The sequence below is a fragment of the Bison bison genome, unplaced genomic scaffold, assembly GCF_000754665.1.
Source record: "Bison bison bison isolate TAMUID 2011002044 unplaced genomic scaffold, Bison_UMD1.0 scf7180017864209, whole genome shotgun sequence".
Taxonomy (NCBI): domain Eukaryota; kingdom Metazoa; phylum Chordata; class Mammalia; order Artiodactyla; family Bovidae; genus Bison; species Bison bison.
In genome coordinates, this window is record NW_011494781.1 from 1,393,825 (window position 1) to 1,407,630 (window position 13,806).

At 52.0% G+C, this 13,806-nt stretch overlaps 1 protein-coding gene across 5 annotated transcripts in view; it reads left to right on the plus strand.

Annotated features, from left to right (window-relative positions):
- SEMA4D (sema domain, immunoglobulin domain (Ig), transmembrane domain (TM) and short cytoplasmic domain, (semaphorin) 4D) overlaps positions 1–13,806 on the plus strand; it is a 76,182-nt gene that overhangs the window by 32,611 nt on the left and 29,765 nt on the right. For all 5 annotated transcript variants that reach the window (XM_010844794.1, XM_010844793.1, XM_010844792.1 and 2 more), the window contains 4 exons: positions 4,904–5,234; positions 6,610–6,755; positions 9,568–9,630; positions 11,478–11,576. In XM_010844794.1, coding sequence (XP_010843096.1) covers positions 5,129–5,234; positions 6,610–6,755; positions 9,568–9,630; positions 11,478–11,576 — 414 coding nt within the window. In that variant the 5' untranslated portion in view covers positions 4,904–5,128. The remainder of the gene's footprint in view (positions 1–4,903; positions 5,235–6,609; positions 6,756–9,567; positions 9,631–11,477; positions 11,577–13,806) is intronic.

Sequence of the window (13,806 nt, forward strand, 5' to 3'; positions counted from 1 at the left end):
GGGGAGGGGAGCCCAGGGTGGGGGACAGCCTGATGATGAGGACGTTGGGCTCCAGCACTGGCAGGGCATGGTTTTTGGGGTGGCTGTTGGGTTCTCTGCCCCTGGCTGGGGAGGAGAAGGTATGGTCAGGTGTGTGTCTTTCCACTGTCCTGGCCACAGGGCCTGGAGAGTAAGCGGGGCTTCCCCTGCCCTGTTGGGCAAACCCCACAGACAAGCCTGAGCAGGCACCCCTGCAGTTGTCCACAGAGGTCACCCAGACTCCCCTTCACGGGTTCCCTGGGGATGCCAGTGAGGGCACTGTGAACATTGGTTTAGCATTCTGTAGCTGACAGAGTACTGACACTTTACGTGTGGTGGCGAGTGGTGTCCTCTCTGTGACTCTACAGATAGCTGGAAGACAAGGTGCAGTGTGAGCAGGACAGACCTCAGACAACACCTTTGGCCCACGGTTCCTGCCTAGTAGGACCCTAGCCTTCAGTCACTAGGCACATCTGGGAACACAGTGCTAGATCGGGACTTGTGTGCTGCACATACTGCATAGGCGTGCATGCACACACAGGCACACACAGGCACACACAGGCATGCACGAACACATATGCACACACGTACTCATGTGCACACACCCAAAGGTATATAGATGCATGAATGAACATGAATAAATATAGGTACCTGTATGTCCACAATACACTGAGTGCGGACACACACAGATGCACACACAGTGCATACATGCACATGTATACTCTGATACACACGTGCATGTGTATATGTGTATGCACACACATACATGCACAGACATGAGTATGGTTTCCTGAAACATCCCTTACCCTATTTTTCTCTGTCCCAACACCCTGACATGATTCCCAGTCACTCGGGTGGAAGGCTGCTGTATGACAGGCTCTGACGGCCTCTGAGGGATGGGCTCAGAGACCCCTTGGGGTTCCATTCTCCTGACATTTAAAGTGGGGTCGTGCATTCCGCCTGAACCAGCACAATTACGTGTTAGGTAATGGGTGTGACATTGTACTGACCTTGTCTTTCTAATGGGCTCCTGTCTCAGTGTGACACTTTGATGTGGGGGAGGCTAAATGTGCACTCCAGAGCCTCAGCTCCCAGCAGAAACACCCACGGAAGCCGGCAGGATGGGAGCTCTGTCCAGTTGTATCCATTGGAAATTAAGGCTTTGATTCTTAACGCAACCTCCCGTCAGCAGTCTCAGAGTCAGTGTCCCTGGTTGAGTGCATCGAGGCTGCGTGTCTGTGTGCGTGTGCTCTGTGCTTTGCACTTTAAAATCATACAGAACAATGCACACTTATTGAAAAAGAGCAAACATCAAACCCTTTCAATATCATAAAGCTAAACATTCGGCCCCCACGCTCCCTCCCCCAAGAGGAGTCAACTGTGTGTGACATGGACCCTCCTGACCTTTGGCTGTTCATGTGGGTTTTTTTAAAGGCCATTTGGGGACACGAGGCAGGTGGCCCTCGTTGTTCAGTCGCTCAGTCATGTCCAATTCTTTGCAACTCCACATATCCAGAAATGGCTGGGACCAAAAGGTGAAGGGAAAATGAAATGGCAGACGCTGGATAGAAGGTCAGCCAAGTCCATGTGCTTGGGTTTAATCTGAGGGAGAAACATTCCACGTAGGGAAATGATACGCTCTGATTTACATTAAAAACATTATTCTGGCTGCTGCTTCTGTTTGGTAAATGTGTTACAAAGAGGTTGTGTCAGTTTGTAATTATATACAACTGCTGGCAACAGATCTAGAAGAAAAATACAGTAATTTAAAGAGCTTAATAATTTATTATCAAGTCTAGAGGTAGGCAGGAGAAAGCAGGTGTACAGTCTTCAGGATGTTGTGTGGGTCCTCAGTTTTTCTGGATTTCTACTTGGCTGTTCTTAGAACGAGATTTTGGTCTTCATGTACCTTCATGTTCACAAGGTGGCTGGCAGAGCTCCAGCCATCAAGTTTGAGTTTCAGGCAGCAAAAGGAGGGAAGGCTGAAGCCAAAAAAAAAAAATTTTAATAAAGTTGAGTCAGCCTCCTTGAAGAAGCTTTCCTGGAATTCCTACCTTCTCTAACTTCTGTTCACAGTTCTTTGTCCAGAACGGCCTCCAGGGAAACTGGCCAAACTGCCGTTCCTATGGAGAATCAAGGTACTGTTAGAATGAAGGGACATGGGCGCTGGGACAGGAAGCCAGCAGTCTCTACCCCATGAAGCAAGAACAGAAGCACAAGCGCGGGGGTGGGAGGCTGTGGCGAGTTCAGGGTGGGGGATGAGCGTTGCTTTTTTGGGCCAGTAGTGGTGGACACGGGCCTGGGAATGAGCTCAGCGCGTCCGGTGCGTCCCGAGCTGGGAGCGTCATCCACGCTGACAGGTCCCCCAGGGCCTGGGTGTCCAAACAGCTGCGTAGGATTTCTGTGGGTGTATTTAGTCTGCACTGGACGCTCTGGGATTGCTGAATGCGTCCCATTCAGAGCCTCTCGCCTGGCCTGGGCTTCTGGACCCACCTTGTACCTCACTTCCTTACTAAGGGCGGGAGAGTAGGGACCCCACCCTGGGTCCAGGCTGAGGGTGACGTGTGACCCACATGGTGGGCCCCTGTAATACTTGGCTCCTTGGGAGGCAGCCCTCTCTGCTTCCCCTGCTAGCCTCCTCAGCCTCCTGGTGTATCTTGTGTTGCGTTCAGTGTGGGTTGCGGCCTTGTCACTGTCTGGGCTACATCCCCGTGGGCTTGGCCTGTAGCCCAGGGCCCATCCTGTGATAGCTGTGTTGGCGCAAAGCCATGCCATCCATTCATGCATCAGCTGTGGCTGCTTTCAAGCCACTATGCCAGGCTCGAAGACCTGGGACAGAGTCTCCGGAAATCAAAATACTGAAAATAATGCTCATCCAAGCCGTTTGTTGACAAGAGGTGCCCGCCTCCACCTAGGATAGGCCAGTCCCTGGAGGAAACGGACTCGGTGTACTCCTTGATTAATAGGTAGTTGGGATAGAGAACAGACTCTGGGTGGAGGCAGGGAGCCTGGCCAGGCCACCTTCAGGCTGGAGGAGGAGGTGCAGAACGGTGCCTGAGCAGGGAAGCTGGGCGGGCAGATGTGGCCTGGCCCCTAGTGTCTGGCCCTTGCCCAGCATCTCCCCCGTGGCAAGTGCTCACCTGAAGTCCCCTGTGATTCCTTCCTTGGTGAAGTGGAGCTGGGGTGGTAGTGCCCCTTGTTACACATCAAAAGTAAATGCAATTTAAAAAAGACCCCCCCCTCCCCCAGAGCACTGTGGAGGGTGAGTTGTGCTCCCTGCTAGGCTTTGGGAGCCAGATAAACACACCAGGGGTATGTGAGATAACTACCCAGGCAAAATGAGGAAGGAGCCAAGAGCGCTTCCTGGAGGTGGTGACTTAACCAGGCTAACAGGAAGCCAAAACGTCTCCCCAAACCCTCTTGAGTGGTTTGGTCTGGTCTAAGACGTCCGACACGACTGAGCGACTGATCTGATCTGATCTGATCTGAATATGTCCGAGGGCAGCAGGGCAGGCAGGTGGTTAGGCACTGACCTGGGGCAAGTTGAGGGAGGTCTGGGGAGGCTGAGCCGGGAGAGGGCCGCTGGAGAGGGAGTGAGGGGCTGGCTGTCCTTCAGACATCCTGAGGAGTGGTCAGGAGGCTGACAGTGATGGTGGGTCAAGGGGAAAGTTCTAGAAAGGGAGGGCCTCGGGGTGTCAGTTGGACCGGTAGGGGTGGAAGTGGGCTGGCTTGGTGGGGGTGGAAGGAAGAGGAGGAGGTGAGGGTGACTGACTCTTGGGGGAGGGGAGAGACAGCTGCTGCCCCATTTTGTAGAAAGGGGCGCTCAGCGTGAGGAGGGGACTGAGTGCCTGTGGGCTGCGCTGGGAGGCCCTGGGGGCAGCCTGTAGAGAATGCAGGAGTTCCGCTGCACTCTGTTCCTCACGTGTGGTTGGCAAGGGTCCTGCCTCTGCTCAGGCCAGTGTTTTGCTTTAAACCTTTCCTGAGAAGCCGGGAACGAGTCCATCCCAGAGGTTCACTGGGTTTCTGGTGGGGCCTTGGGTCAGAGGCAGACCCCAGTGTTATCGATAATTGCTCCGATTCACTGATGTCCTCAGGTTCACCTGCAGGCACATTCACCATATTCACCTCGCATATGGTGCACGGTCTGAGCAGGCAGCAGCCGGACTTAGGCGGTCACGGGGCAGGGACAGAGGGTGGGCGCCAGGAGACCTGGGGACCCCCAGCCCCAAGTTTCTCTGTTAAGCACAGGCCTGTTCTTCCCATGAGGTGGCATCAGGATGGCCCTGTCCCTTGCAGGAGGTCAGCTGTTCCTGCACGACCTGGCCCTACGTGTGTGTATGTGGTGTGTGTGTACATGTCTGTTCTTTTGCACATGTGTGCTTGCACAGGTGTGTGTGCTTACACATTTCAGCCTCCATCCAGCTCTCTGGTCTTAGCTCTGGCCATCATCCTTGATGAGTATTACAGGAACTGGGAAGCCAGAGTCTCCATAGGAAACTGAAACCCCAGTTCCGTTCCCTTCCTTCCCATCACTTTACCAGCTGTGCACGGTGCCCACACAGGGAAGAAGCTGGGCAGCCAGGCATGTGTTTGTCCTGCTGGTCGGGTCCCTATGTCTGTCCTGCATTCCAGGCCAGTCTGAGGAGCAGAAAGCCCTGACTGTAGCGCCTTCTGGGGTGCAATGTCTGTGTGGGGCTGTCCCTCTCAGGAGGCCCCTTACGTCTCACCACCCTGTTCCTCCGTAGAAGAGTCCGTGGCTGAGGCTGTGGCGAAAGCAGAGCCATGGGCGGGGGTAGGGGCGGGGGCGGTGATGTTGAGAGAACAGAAAGCAGGCGTTGTTGCCACACATCCTGACTTGCATCCTTTCCTTTGCACTTTCTTCCAGAATTTCTTCAGAAGGCTGTAGAGCAGCACAGCCTTTCACGTTTGCACTGGTGGAGCAGCCGACCTCACCCAGAGTGAGTGCTGAGAAATGCGGGGCCTCCGGGCTCGTGCCACCCACCAGCTCCGGGCTGCACTGCGGCTCTGAGTGGCCACCACCTAGACCCCCTCTGTGGGCTCCGCTGCCCGCCAGCATTTGCTGCTGAAGCCCCCGCTGAAGCCCCGACCGATGAGGATGTGTGGCCCTGTTGGGGGGCTGCTCACCGCCCTTGCTGTGGTGTTTGGGACGGCTGTGGCATTTGCTCCCGTACCTAGGATCACTTGGGAGCACAGAGGTGAGGGCAGAACGGTGGCAGGTGCTGGCAGTACCTGACGGGGATGGGCGCCCTGCTCCCTGCTCTGGTGTGGAGAAGCATGGGTGCCCTTGGCTGCTGGGTCCGTATTCTTGGCCCTTGTTTGTGGACAAAGGGCCCGTACTCCCACTTTGGGGAGATGCTCTGACACCTGGAGACACTCGCAGGGCTTCTTCTTGGCCCCCTGATTTGGTTTCTAAGTCAGGAGGCGCGCGTGAAGGAAGTTTATCTTCTTTGTGCCTGACGACCTTTGGTGCACACCGCCCAGGCACAAAGCACACCGAGTACTGTTTGTAGTAGGCAGTGTGTGGAGCTGAGCTTCAGGCTAATTGTTTCCATTTGCTGTTTATTGGCTTCTCTGTAATTTTCTGTCTTGAGAGCTCTGCCTTGGGACCCCGCAGTCTTTCTGACTCCATGGTCCTGAGCGAGCTGTGCTTGCAGGACTCAGCTGTCTTGTGCAGAATTCCAGGCACTGTGTGCTGGGAGAGACTCTACCCCATGCACATCTTTCTTCAACACTGGAAAATTAGAAGAGGAAAAAGCGAGAATACCTAAGCCTTCAATAAAAGCAGAACTTGGTGATACGTGGAAAGCCAAGTTTAAAATTGATGCTGGGGTGGTCAAAAAGAAGAAATAGCTCCCTAGGAAAGAGTGTCAATACATTTATATTACTTCTAAATAGCTAGTCCGTAAATTCCTCGTATTCATAAATAGCTATTAATGCAATTACCTAATAAGTGAAAAAGTCACCTGCTACTCTGCTTTGTTAAAGTTTGTGGTGGTTATCCTTAGAAAATGCTCAGTTAAATCACTGCAATAGATTTTTTTTTTATAAGACTTTGAGATAAATGATTTTTTCTGAATAAGAAAATGCTAAATAGCTATATTCTTTATAAACCTCATCTGTGGGTGATTAAATACACATAGATAAGAGTTTGATGGGAAGCAGAGGGAACCGCAGTTGTCAGCAGTTTAAGGTTCTGGTCTGAGTTCTCCTGGGACATCATAAGGTCATACTGCCTCAAGGTCATATTCCTAGAAGGTCACATTCCTGGGAGGTCACACTGCCGGGTTTGGAATTCAGCTGGGCTGGAGGGAGCAGGAAGGGAAGTCATGCCACAACACTGGTCAAGCGCAATGGCTACTTGGTGGCCTCACACTTGGTGGTGGCCTCGGCCGGTCTGTTGCACCCAAAGGTGCCTGAGTTCTGGCCTTGGCCCGGGCCTGGCCACCGTGGTAGCAGACCCCAGGCATGGCCCTGGTGGGTCAGCAGTGCACTCGAGGGAGACTGGGTGCTCCGGATGTGTCCAGGCTCAGAAATACCTGATACGTTCTCCTCTTGCCCTGCCCTCCCCAGAGGTACAGCTGGTGCAGTTTCACGAGCCGGGCATCTTCAACTACTCAGCCCTGCTGCTGAGTGAGAATGAGGACACCTTGTTTGTGGGTGCCCGGGAAGCCGTGTTTGCCTTAAACGCTCACAACATCTCCAAGAAGCAGCATGAGGTATGGTGTGGGCTCCCTGTGCCCCTGCTGTCTTTTTCTTTCCAGCATTTTCTCCTCAAGTCCATACACTGGGCTCTTCCTGGGGTGGCATTCCCTTTCTTGGCCATGCAGCCTCACCCCAGTGGCCGGTCCCATGGATCATCCTGCACAGCCAGTGAGCAGCCGCCCTGCCCACCAGGGCCAAGGGCACTGTTATCCAGAAGCTCCCCTCCTGCCCCGTGTCCACGAGCCCCATCTCAGGGTGTTCCCCTGGCAGCCTCTGTCCTCCCCAGGCTGGCAGCTCACCCGGGGATGACCCTCTTTTTATCTTGGATTATTGAATGTTTTACTACGGAAAATCTTAGGCACACACGGGAGCAGAGGGAGTGATATGATGACCCCTGTACCCCCTCGAGGCTCCTGCAGGACAAGGGTTCACCCCCATCCTCTCATCCCTGTCATTGTCCTCTGCACCCTGTGGGAGCAACTCCCAACCACATGTTCTTCATCCCCAAAAGTTTCCCAGAGCATCTCCTGAAGGTAGGGACTCCTTTTTTCTTTTTTTCCAGAATATCATTACTGCATTCTGACAATTAATGTCATCAAATAGTGTTCAAAGTTCATGGACTCTCACATTAATGATGTTTGACTCTTCAGTTTGCTTGGATTGAAATCAGACTGTTTGTGTGGCCGGGCACCCTGCCATTGAATCTCCATTTGCAGAAGCTACCCTCGGCCACTTTCTAGGAAAGCTGCTTTCAGTCCTGTCAGGCCCCCAGTGTTGGGCTGGCTCCTGTGAGAGGCAGGATCCTCCTCCCAGGTGGGCATTCTTCCTCTTGACCGCTGTAGTCTAGAGCACACCAAGAATTGCAGAATGGGACATTTCGCCCCTACCTTCTCCATCTGTGCACTGGAATATTGTCTGTGAAGGGGAACTGCCCATCGCCAGCTATTCACATCTCCCAAGGCTTGTTCCCACAGAAATGGCAGGATCAGAGCTTAAAATCTATGCCTTTCTTTACTAGGTTTCAAATTAATGAGTAAGCTCTCTCTGAAGGGAGACAGTAGGTTTGGAGACTATTTTTAGTATGACCATGACTCGTGGATTTAAACGTTTGAAGTGTCTCAAGCCATTGCAGCCTGACCCTTACTCAGCGCTCAGACTGTCCCCTGCTAACCTCTGGCAGTCTCTCCTAGGCTCCTGAGTCCTTAAACACCACACGAGTGGCTGGTGTAATTTTCTTGTTTTCTGAAATCAAGCTGGCCCACACTCATCTTAGGCATTTTCTGCCCCAGACCTCTCTTATTTTCTTGTGTTTGTCTTCATCTCCAGAGGCAGGCATAGTGCTTAGTTTCTGTTTCACAGAAATGAGATTGCAGTCATTATGCTGTGAAAATAAAGTGTTTAAAATTGTAAGGCGCTTAGAGCAGAGGGGTGCTCATGGTCTGACTCCCTCTCAGCCCTACTCCTGGTGTTGGTCAAACCCCACTCTCCTCGACAACTCAGGCCAACACCGCCTTTCAGAATCCCATGCTGGGAGCACCCTGGTTCCACTAGGCACATAGATGCTCAGTTAGAGTCTTTGTTGCTCTGTTAATGCCCTGACTGTGGCCCCTCAGACTGACCGAGAAGCTTGGGCCCTGTTGACGTGAAAGAGAAAAAAAAGTGAAAGGACCCCAGGCCAAGCTTCAGTGAAACCCCTGAGAACATGGTTAAGGGCCTGTCGGAGTTCATGTTCCCATATCCTCAGGCATTGCCTGTAGATGACGAAATTGTGTACATTTTAATTGCAAAATAAAGCTACTGTTTGGAATGGGACTTTGTTCTGCTTTCACGCGTCCTGGTCCTGATGAGGGCCCCCCTTTCTCTGAAGACACGTCCCTGGGGGGTTCACATGACTGCTGTGGAGAAGCTCCTCCTGCTGCTTCCTGACCCCCGAGTGCCTGAAGCCAGCTTCGGTTTTCTGGGGGAAAATGTATTTTGGTGTCAGAGATGGACTATCACATGGGCAGATATGGTGTCTGGGGACAGTGAGGCAGGAGTGTGGGAGCCTTCAGTGAGGCAAGACTGTTGCTTCCCTGGAGGGGTAAGGGGCCAAGGCACCTGCCGCGGCCTGAGTGCCCGCCCACCTGGTGTAGAAGGAGCAGGAACCCAAGTCTCAGCAGAAAGACGCTCGACCTGAGGAAGCTGCTTGGCTCCATCTCTTTCACCTGCTGCCATCACAGAAAATTTAAAGCGTCGTAACCCTGCTGTTCCGCTGAGCAAGTAAATATCAAGACTTTTTACTGGACTCGAAAATCACTTTTGAATGGTTGAAAACACCCACTTGATGTTTGAAAGTGCCTGCAGTTTATTTAGGGACTTCCCAACTGTCCCATGGCTAGGAGTCTGCACTTCCATTGCAGGGGGCAGGGGTTCCATCCCTGGTCGCTGAACTGAGATCCTACATGCTGTGTGGTGTGCACCCCGCTCCCCCAAAAAAGAGAGAGAATGCCTGCAGTTTAGGTTTTTGATGACTAATTCTCCCCACTTCAGTCGTTTTGTTTCCGCAGTTGTTTTGCAGTGAGTAATGGTCATCTGGGAACTGCCTCCCAGACCCCCTTTCAGGCTGTAGGGTGAGGATCACAGAACACTCTTGAAGCCCCTGCTGCTCACGTGCAGCAGTGTCTGCTCTGAGCCTCACTTTGTAATCGGAGGTGTTAATGCCTCAGGGAATACCTATGTTTCAAATACCAATGTGTGCTTTGTAAACTGTGTATTTATATACCAGTCTGTCCTTTTTATTAAAGGGGGAACATGCACTGAAATGGACTCTTTGGTTCTTCCTCACAGGCTTATTGGAAGGTTTCAGAAGATAAAAAAGCAAGATGTGCAGAAAAGGGGAAGTCAAAACAGGTAATTTCTTTTGCAAGCTTCAGAGACCACCTGGGGAACGGCTTACTTGTTTTACTCTCCCCAGTGCCCCGACTTGTGCGGAGTAGCCCCAGAGTGTTCATTGCTGCTGATCCTGCAGGTCATTTCTCTTTTCCCAAATGGTGAGCTTGGGGCTCTCAATGCCAGTGCCAAACATACCAGGCTTTTGAAAATTACTTTAAAGTCAATCTGAGTTTAATTGGTCCAAATGGCCTGAAACTTTGACTATAGAAAATGACGTCTGATGTTTGCCGGCTAAAGGTGTAAAACGCAGGGAGGGCTTGTGCTTCCCTTGAACAGCAGTGGCCTGGAGGGGTTGCTGTAGGATTTTTGGCAACATCTATCCATTCCTGGAGATTCTGCTCCTTCTCTAGGTATCTCATGCTGGGCACCTCAGCATGGGGCTTCCCCGATGGCTCAGTGGGTAAAGAATCTGCCTGCAGTACAGGAGACCCTGCAGATGCGGGTTCAATCCCTTGGTTGGGAAGATTCCCCTGGAGGAGGGCATGGCAACCCACTCCAGTATTCTTGCCTGAAGAATCACATGGACAGAGGAGCTTGGTGGGCTATAGTCCATGGCGTCACAGAGAGTTGGACACAGTTGAGCAACTAAGCACAGCCTGGTCCATCTGGGGAACACTGGGCTGAATGTCCATCTCCCTCCAGAATTCTGGGTTACCACCACCTGCTGGGCCCACGTCAGAGTCTCAAAGTATAAGAGCCCCATCTTCCCTGGTCATTGGTTAAGACAGCTCAGTTATGGTCAGTTTCAGTAGTTGGTGGCTAATTTCAAAACAATTAAAATTTAAACAAAAACAGAAATTTGGGCTAAACTTTTTTTTTAGCAAAATACTAAGCACTGTCACGAAAGTCACTAAATTGGAAACGAGGGAAAATGCAGGCATTGCAATGTAATAACAGGTGTCGCAGGGAGTTATCTTAGACCTAAGTTACAACAGGCACTTGGGCTGGGCCCACGTGGAGGTCGTACAGCGGACAAGGGTCCCTCCCAGTTCTTTCACGGAGTATGAATTACTTCCCAACCAGTTTAAAAACAATCATGGCAAAAGAAGCCTTTCCTGAATGGAGATAATTTCAGATGCTACCACATATAATCCCAGTGCATTTCAGTCTAAAATAGCCAAGTGGGTTCCTCAGTGGCATCTGGTTTTCCTGATGGGCCTCTCTGATGTACAGCCAGGCTGGGAGCCCCTCCTTAGTCCTGCCTCTCCCCTGAGCTGGGCGGGCTGGGCACACCCCTCTCCTGAGCAGCACTGTTTCCAGTTGCATGCATTAGGTTGTCAAGGGTAGGGCCCCCCAGAGAAAAGGAAGGCAGAGGGAACTCTGCACAGCACACCCCCGCATGGGTCTGCCATCATAGTGAATGGTTTGTGTGTTCTCTAAGAGCAAATGCATTTTTCCTGTGCTGGGTATCCACTGAGATCCAGGGTCAGCTCGCCTTGCTTTCTGGCCAGCACGTCTTTGCTGCGTGTAAATCAGTGACTGGGGTAAAGTCCATTTGGCACCTGACAGCAGCCCATGAACCCTGCAGAAATTGAAGCACACGGGCCAGCTGCACAAATAGGATTGCCCAGATCTGGGGTCAGATCTCATGGAGCCTGCCTGCACTGTGCCAGGCAGAGCAGGGCTGGCCTGTGGAAATGGAAGGCATCTGAGGCCTGAGGTGGTCAGCGAGCTGTGAGGAGCTGCTGTCGGGCATGTGCTCAGGACTGGTCCCTGCTCTAGAGCGAGCAGGGTGAGCCGTTGGGATCGTTGGTGTCCGGTGGAACCTGCACAGTGCTTGACCCGTGCGTGTCTCTTCCCTGTAGACAGAATGCCTCAACTACATCCGTGTGTTGCAGCCACTCAGCACCAACGCCCTTTACGTGTGCGGGACCAATGCGTTCCAGCCAGCCTGTGACCACCTGGTAAGGCATGCGGGCACCCTGGTCAGTGGTTGAAGTGGAGTGGGGCTCGAAGCAGCACCGAGTATGCTCTACTCTGCAATCGAGGAGGATTTTTCTCCTGCCACCCATGTGGGAATTGGGGCAGCTGTGGCTCCCCACAAGGCCTCCGCCCCCTCAGCAGCCCCCTCTAAGCCTTCCTGTCTATAAACCACCATGACTGAGGGCGTGCATGGGGCAGGACTCATGGGGCCGCTGGCCCATAGTGTGGGGCTGGCAGTGGGGTGACCTTCTGGGGAGGCCAGTGTTGATGAGGAGAAGCACCATCATGCCCTGATCCAGCATCTTGCCTGTTTCTCCGTGACATGTTTTGCATAGGGGCCCTGGTCAGGTGGAACAGTCAGGACTTTTGCTCCTATGTGCTAGGATCATATATGTTATGGGCTGAATGTTTGTGTCTCCCCCAATCCAAATGTCGGAGCCCTAATTCTTTGAACATGATGGTATTTGGAGATGCCTCCAGTGATGAGGTAGTTAAGGTTAAATCATGTCATGAGGATGGGGTCCTAATCCGATAGGATGATGGCCTTTTAAGAAGAGGAAGAGGCACCAGAATCTCTCTTTCTCCCACCACGCGAGGAATGGTGAGAAGGTCTGCAAGCCAGGAAGAGGTTCCTCACCAGGAACCCTCCTTGCCAACAACACTCAGACTTGCAGCCTGAGAACCCTGAGGCACGAATGTGTGTGGTTGCAGTCCCACCCCTGGTCTGAGGTCTTCATGGCAGCCTGGGCTCACTAGGACAGCACGTCTACCAGTCTGGTCTTGGGGTACCACCATCCAGTGTCAGCTGTTGGGGTGCAAGCTGTTTCCTGATCCTCTTTTCTGGAATCTGCCCCTCCAGGGAGTGACAACATGATGCCAGTGGGGATGAGCAGTTTTAGAAGCAGGACCCGTCTCTCCCTCACCCATGTCCTTCCTTGCCTCCCCCTGAGCCTCGTCAGTCACCTTCTGCTGTGGTAGGGTCCTTGGGAGAGGGACCCCCACTCTCCCGCTGCCCTCCCACCACTCCTGATCCCCTTGCTGACAACTATCTGGAAGGAGAGAGCAGACTGGGCAGCAGCAACTCACAAGAGACACTCTTTTTACTCAGATAATCTGATGAATCATTTGGAGCAACCACAGAGAGGGGGGAGGAGTGTTTTAAATGCACTTCAGATTCAAAAATGAAGCACATTTTCTAGTGTTTGTCCCTGATTTGGTGAGTACCTGCCACGTGTAAAGTATGCTAGAGTAGAAAACTTAGTTTGCTAGAACCCTAAATTCAGCGTGAAGGATTTCATAGCTAAATTCTGCTAGTCAGATGCTCAGAGTATGGAATTTAAGCTTAAATTCCACAAAGATGTCAGTTGTGGGGGTGAGGGAATCATGTATTTCATTTAAACCTAGACCTGGAGACTTCACTGGTGGTCTGGTGGATAAGAATTTGGCTTGCAATGCTGGACTCTTGGGTTCAATCCCCAGCTGGGGAACTAAGATCCCACGTGCCTCAGAGCAACTAAGCCTGTGCTCCGCAACTACTGAAACCCCTGTCCTCTATGGCCTGCATGTTGCTTTGTGAAGCAATGGAGATCCCTCGTGCTGCAGCTAAGACCCAACTCAGCCAAATAAATAAATAAGTAATAAATAAACTAAAAAAAAAAACCTAGACCTATTTTTCCCCAGTGTTTTTAAAAAATTTTCAAGCCAACGGAAAAGTTGATGTATGTGTCCTAACTACGTAGACTGTACAGTTGGGGGCATCCATGTATGTGCTCACGTGTGGACATGCTGAACTGTGACCCGTGATCCCTGAATGCTGTCACCCAAACGTGATCTAACCTCCAGTCCCCATTCCACTTCCCCAGCCGTCGTGCTGAAATGCAGTCAGTGAATCACACTGAGTGCACTGTCTCCCCAGTTCACAACTGCTGACCTGGGAGGTGGCAAATCTGAATATTGCTTCCACCAGCCTGTTAGAAATGTAACTACAGTTTTTCCTGAGCCCTTTCTTCTCTGTGACTGTGATTGTTTCCCTGGCTCTGACAGACATCGAGGCCACTAATCCACCCATTGCAGTCGGGATGTCCATCTTCTTAATCTCCAGGCTGTCAGGTGGAAGATGGTACCGTACTTTCATGGCCGTGTGCTTCCTGGGTTGCTGGCAGTACACACACCCTTTCTGGTCTGCACTGCCGTTGGGTTTTTTTCTTCTCC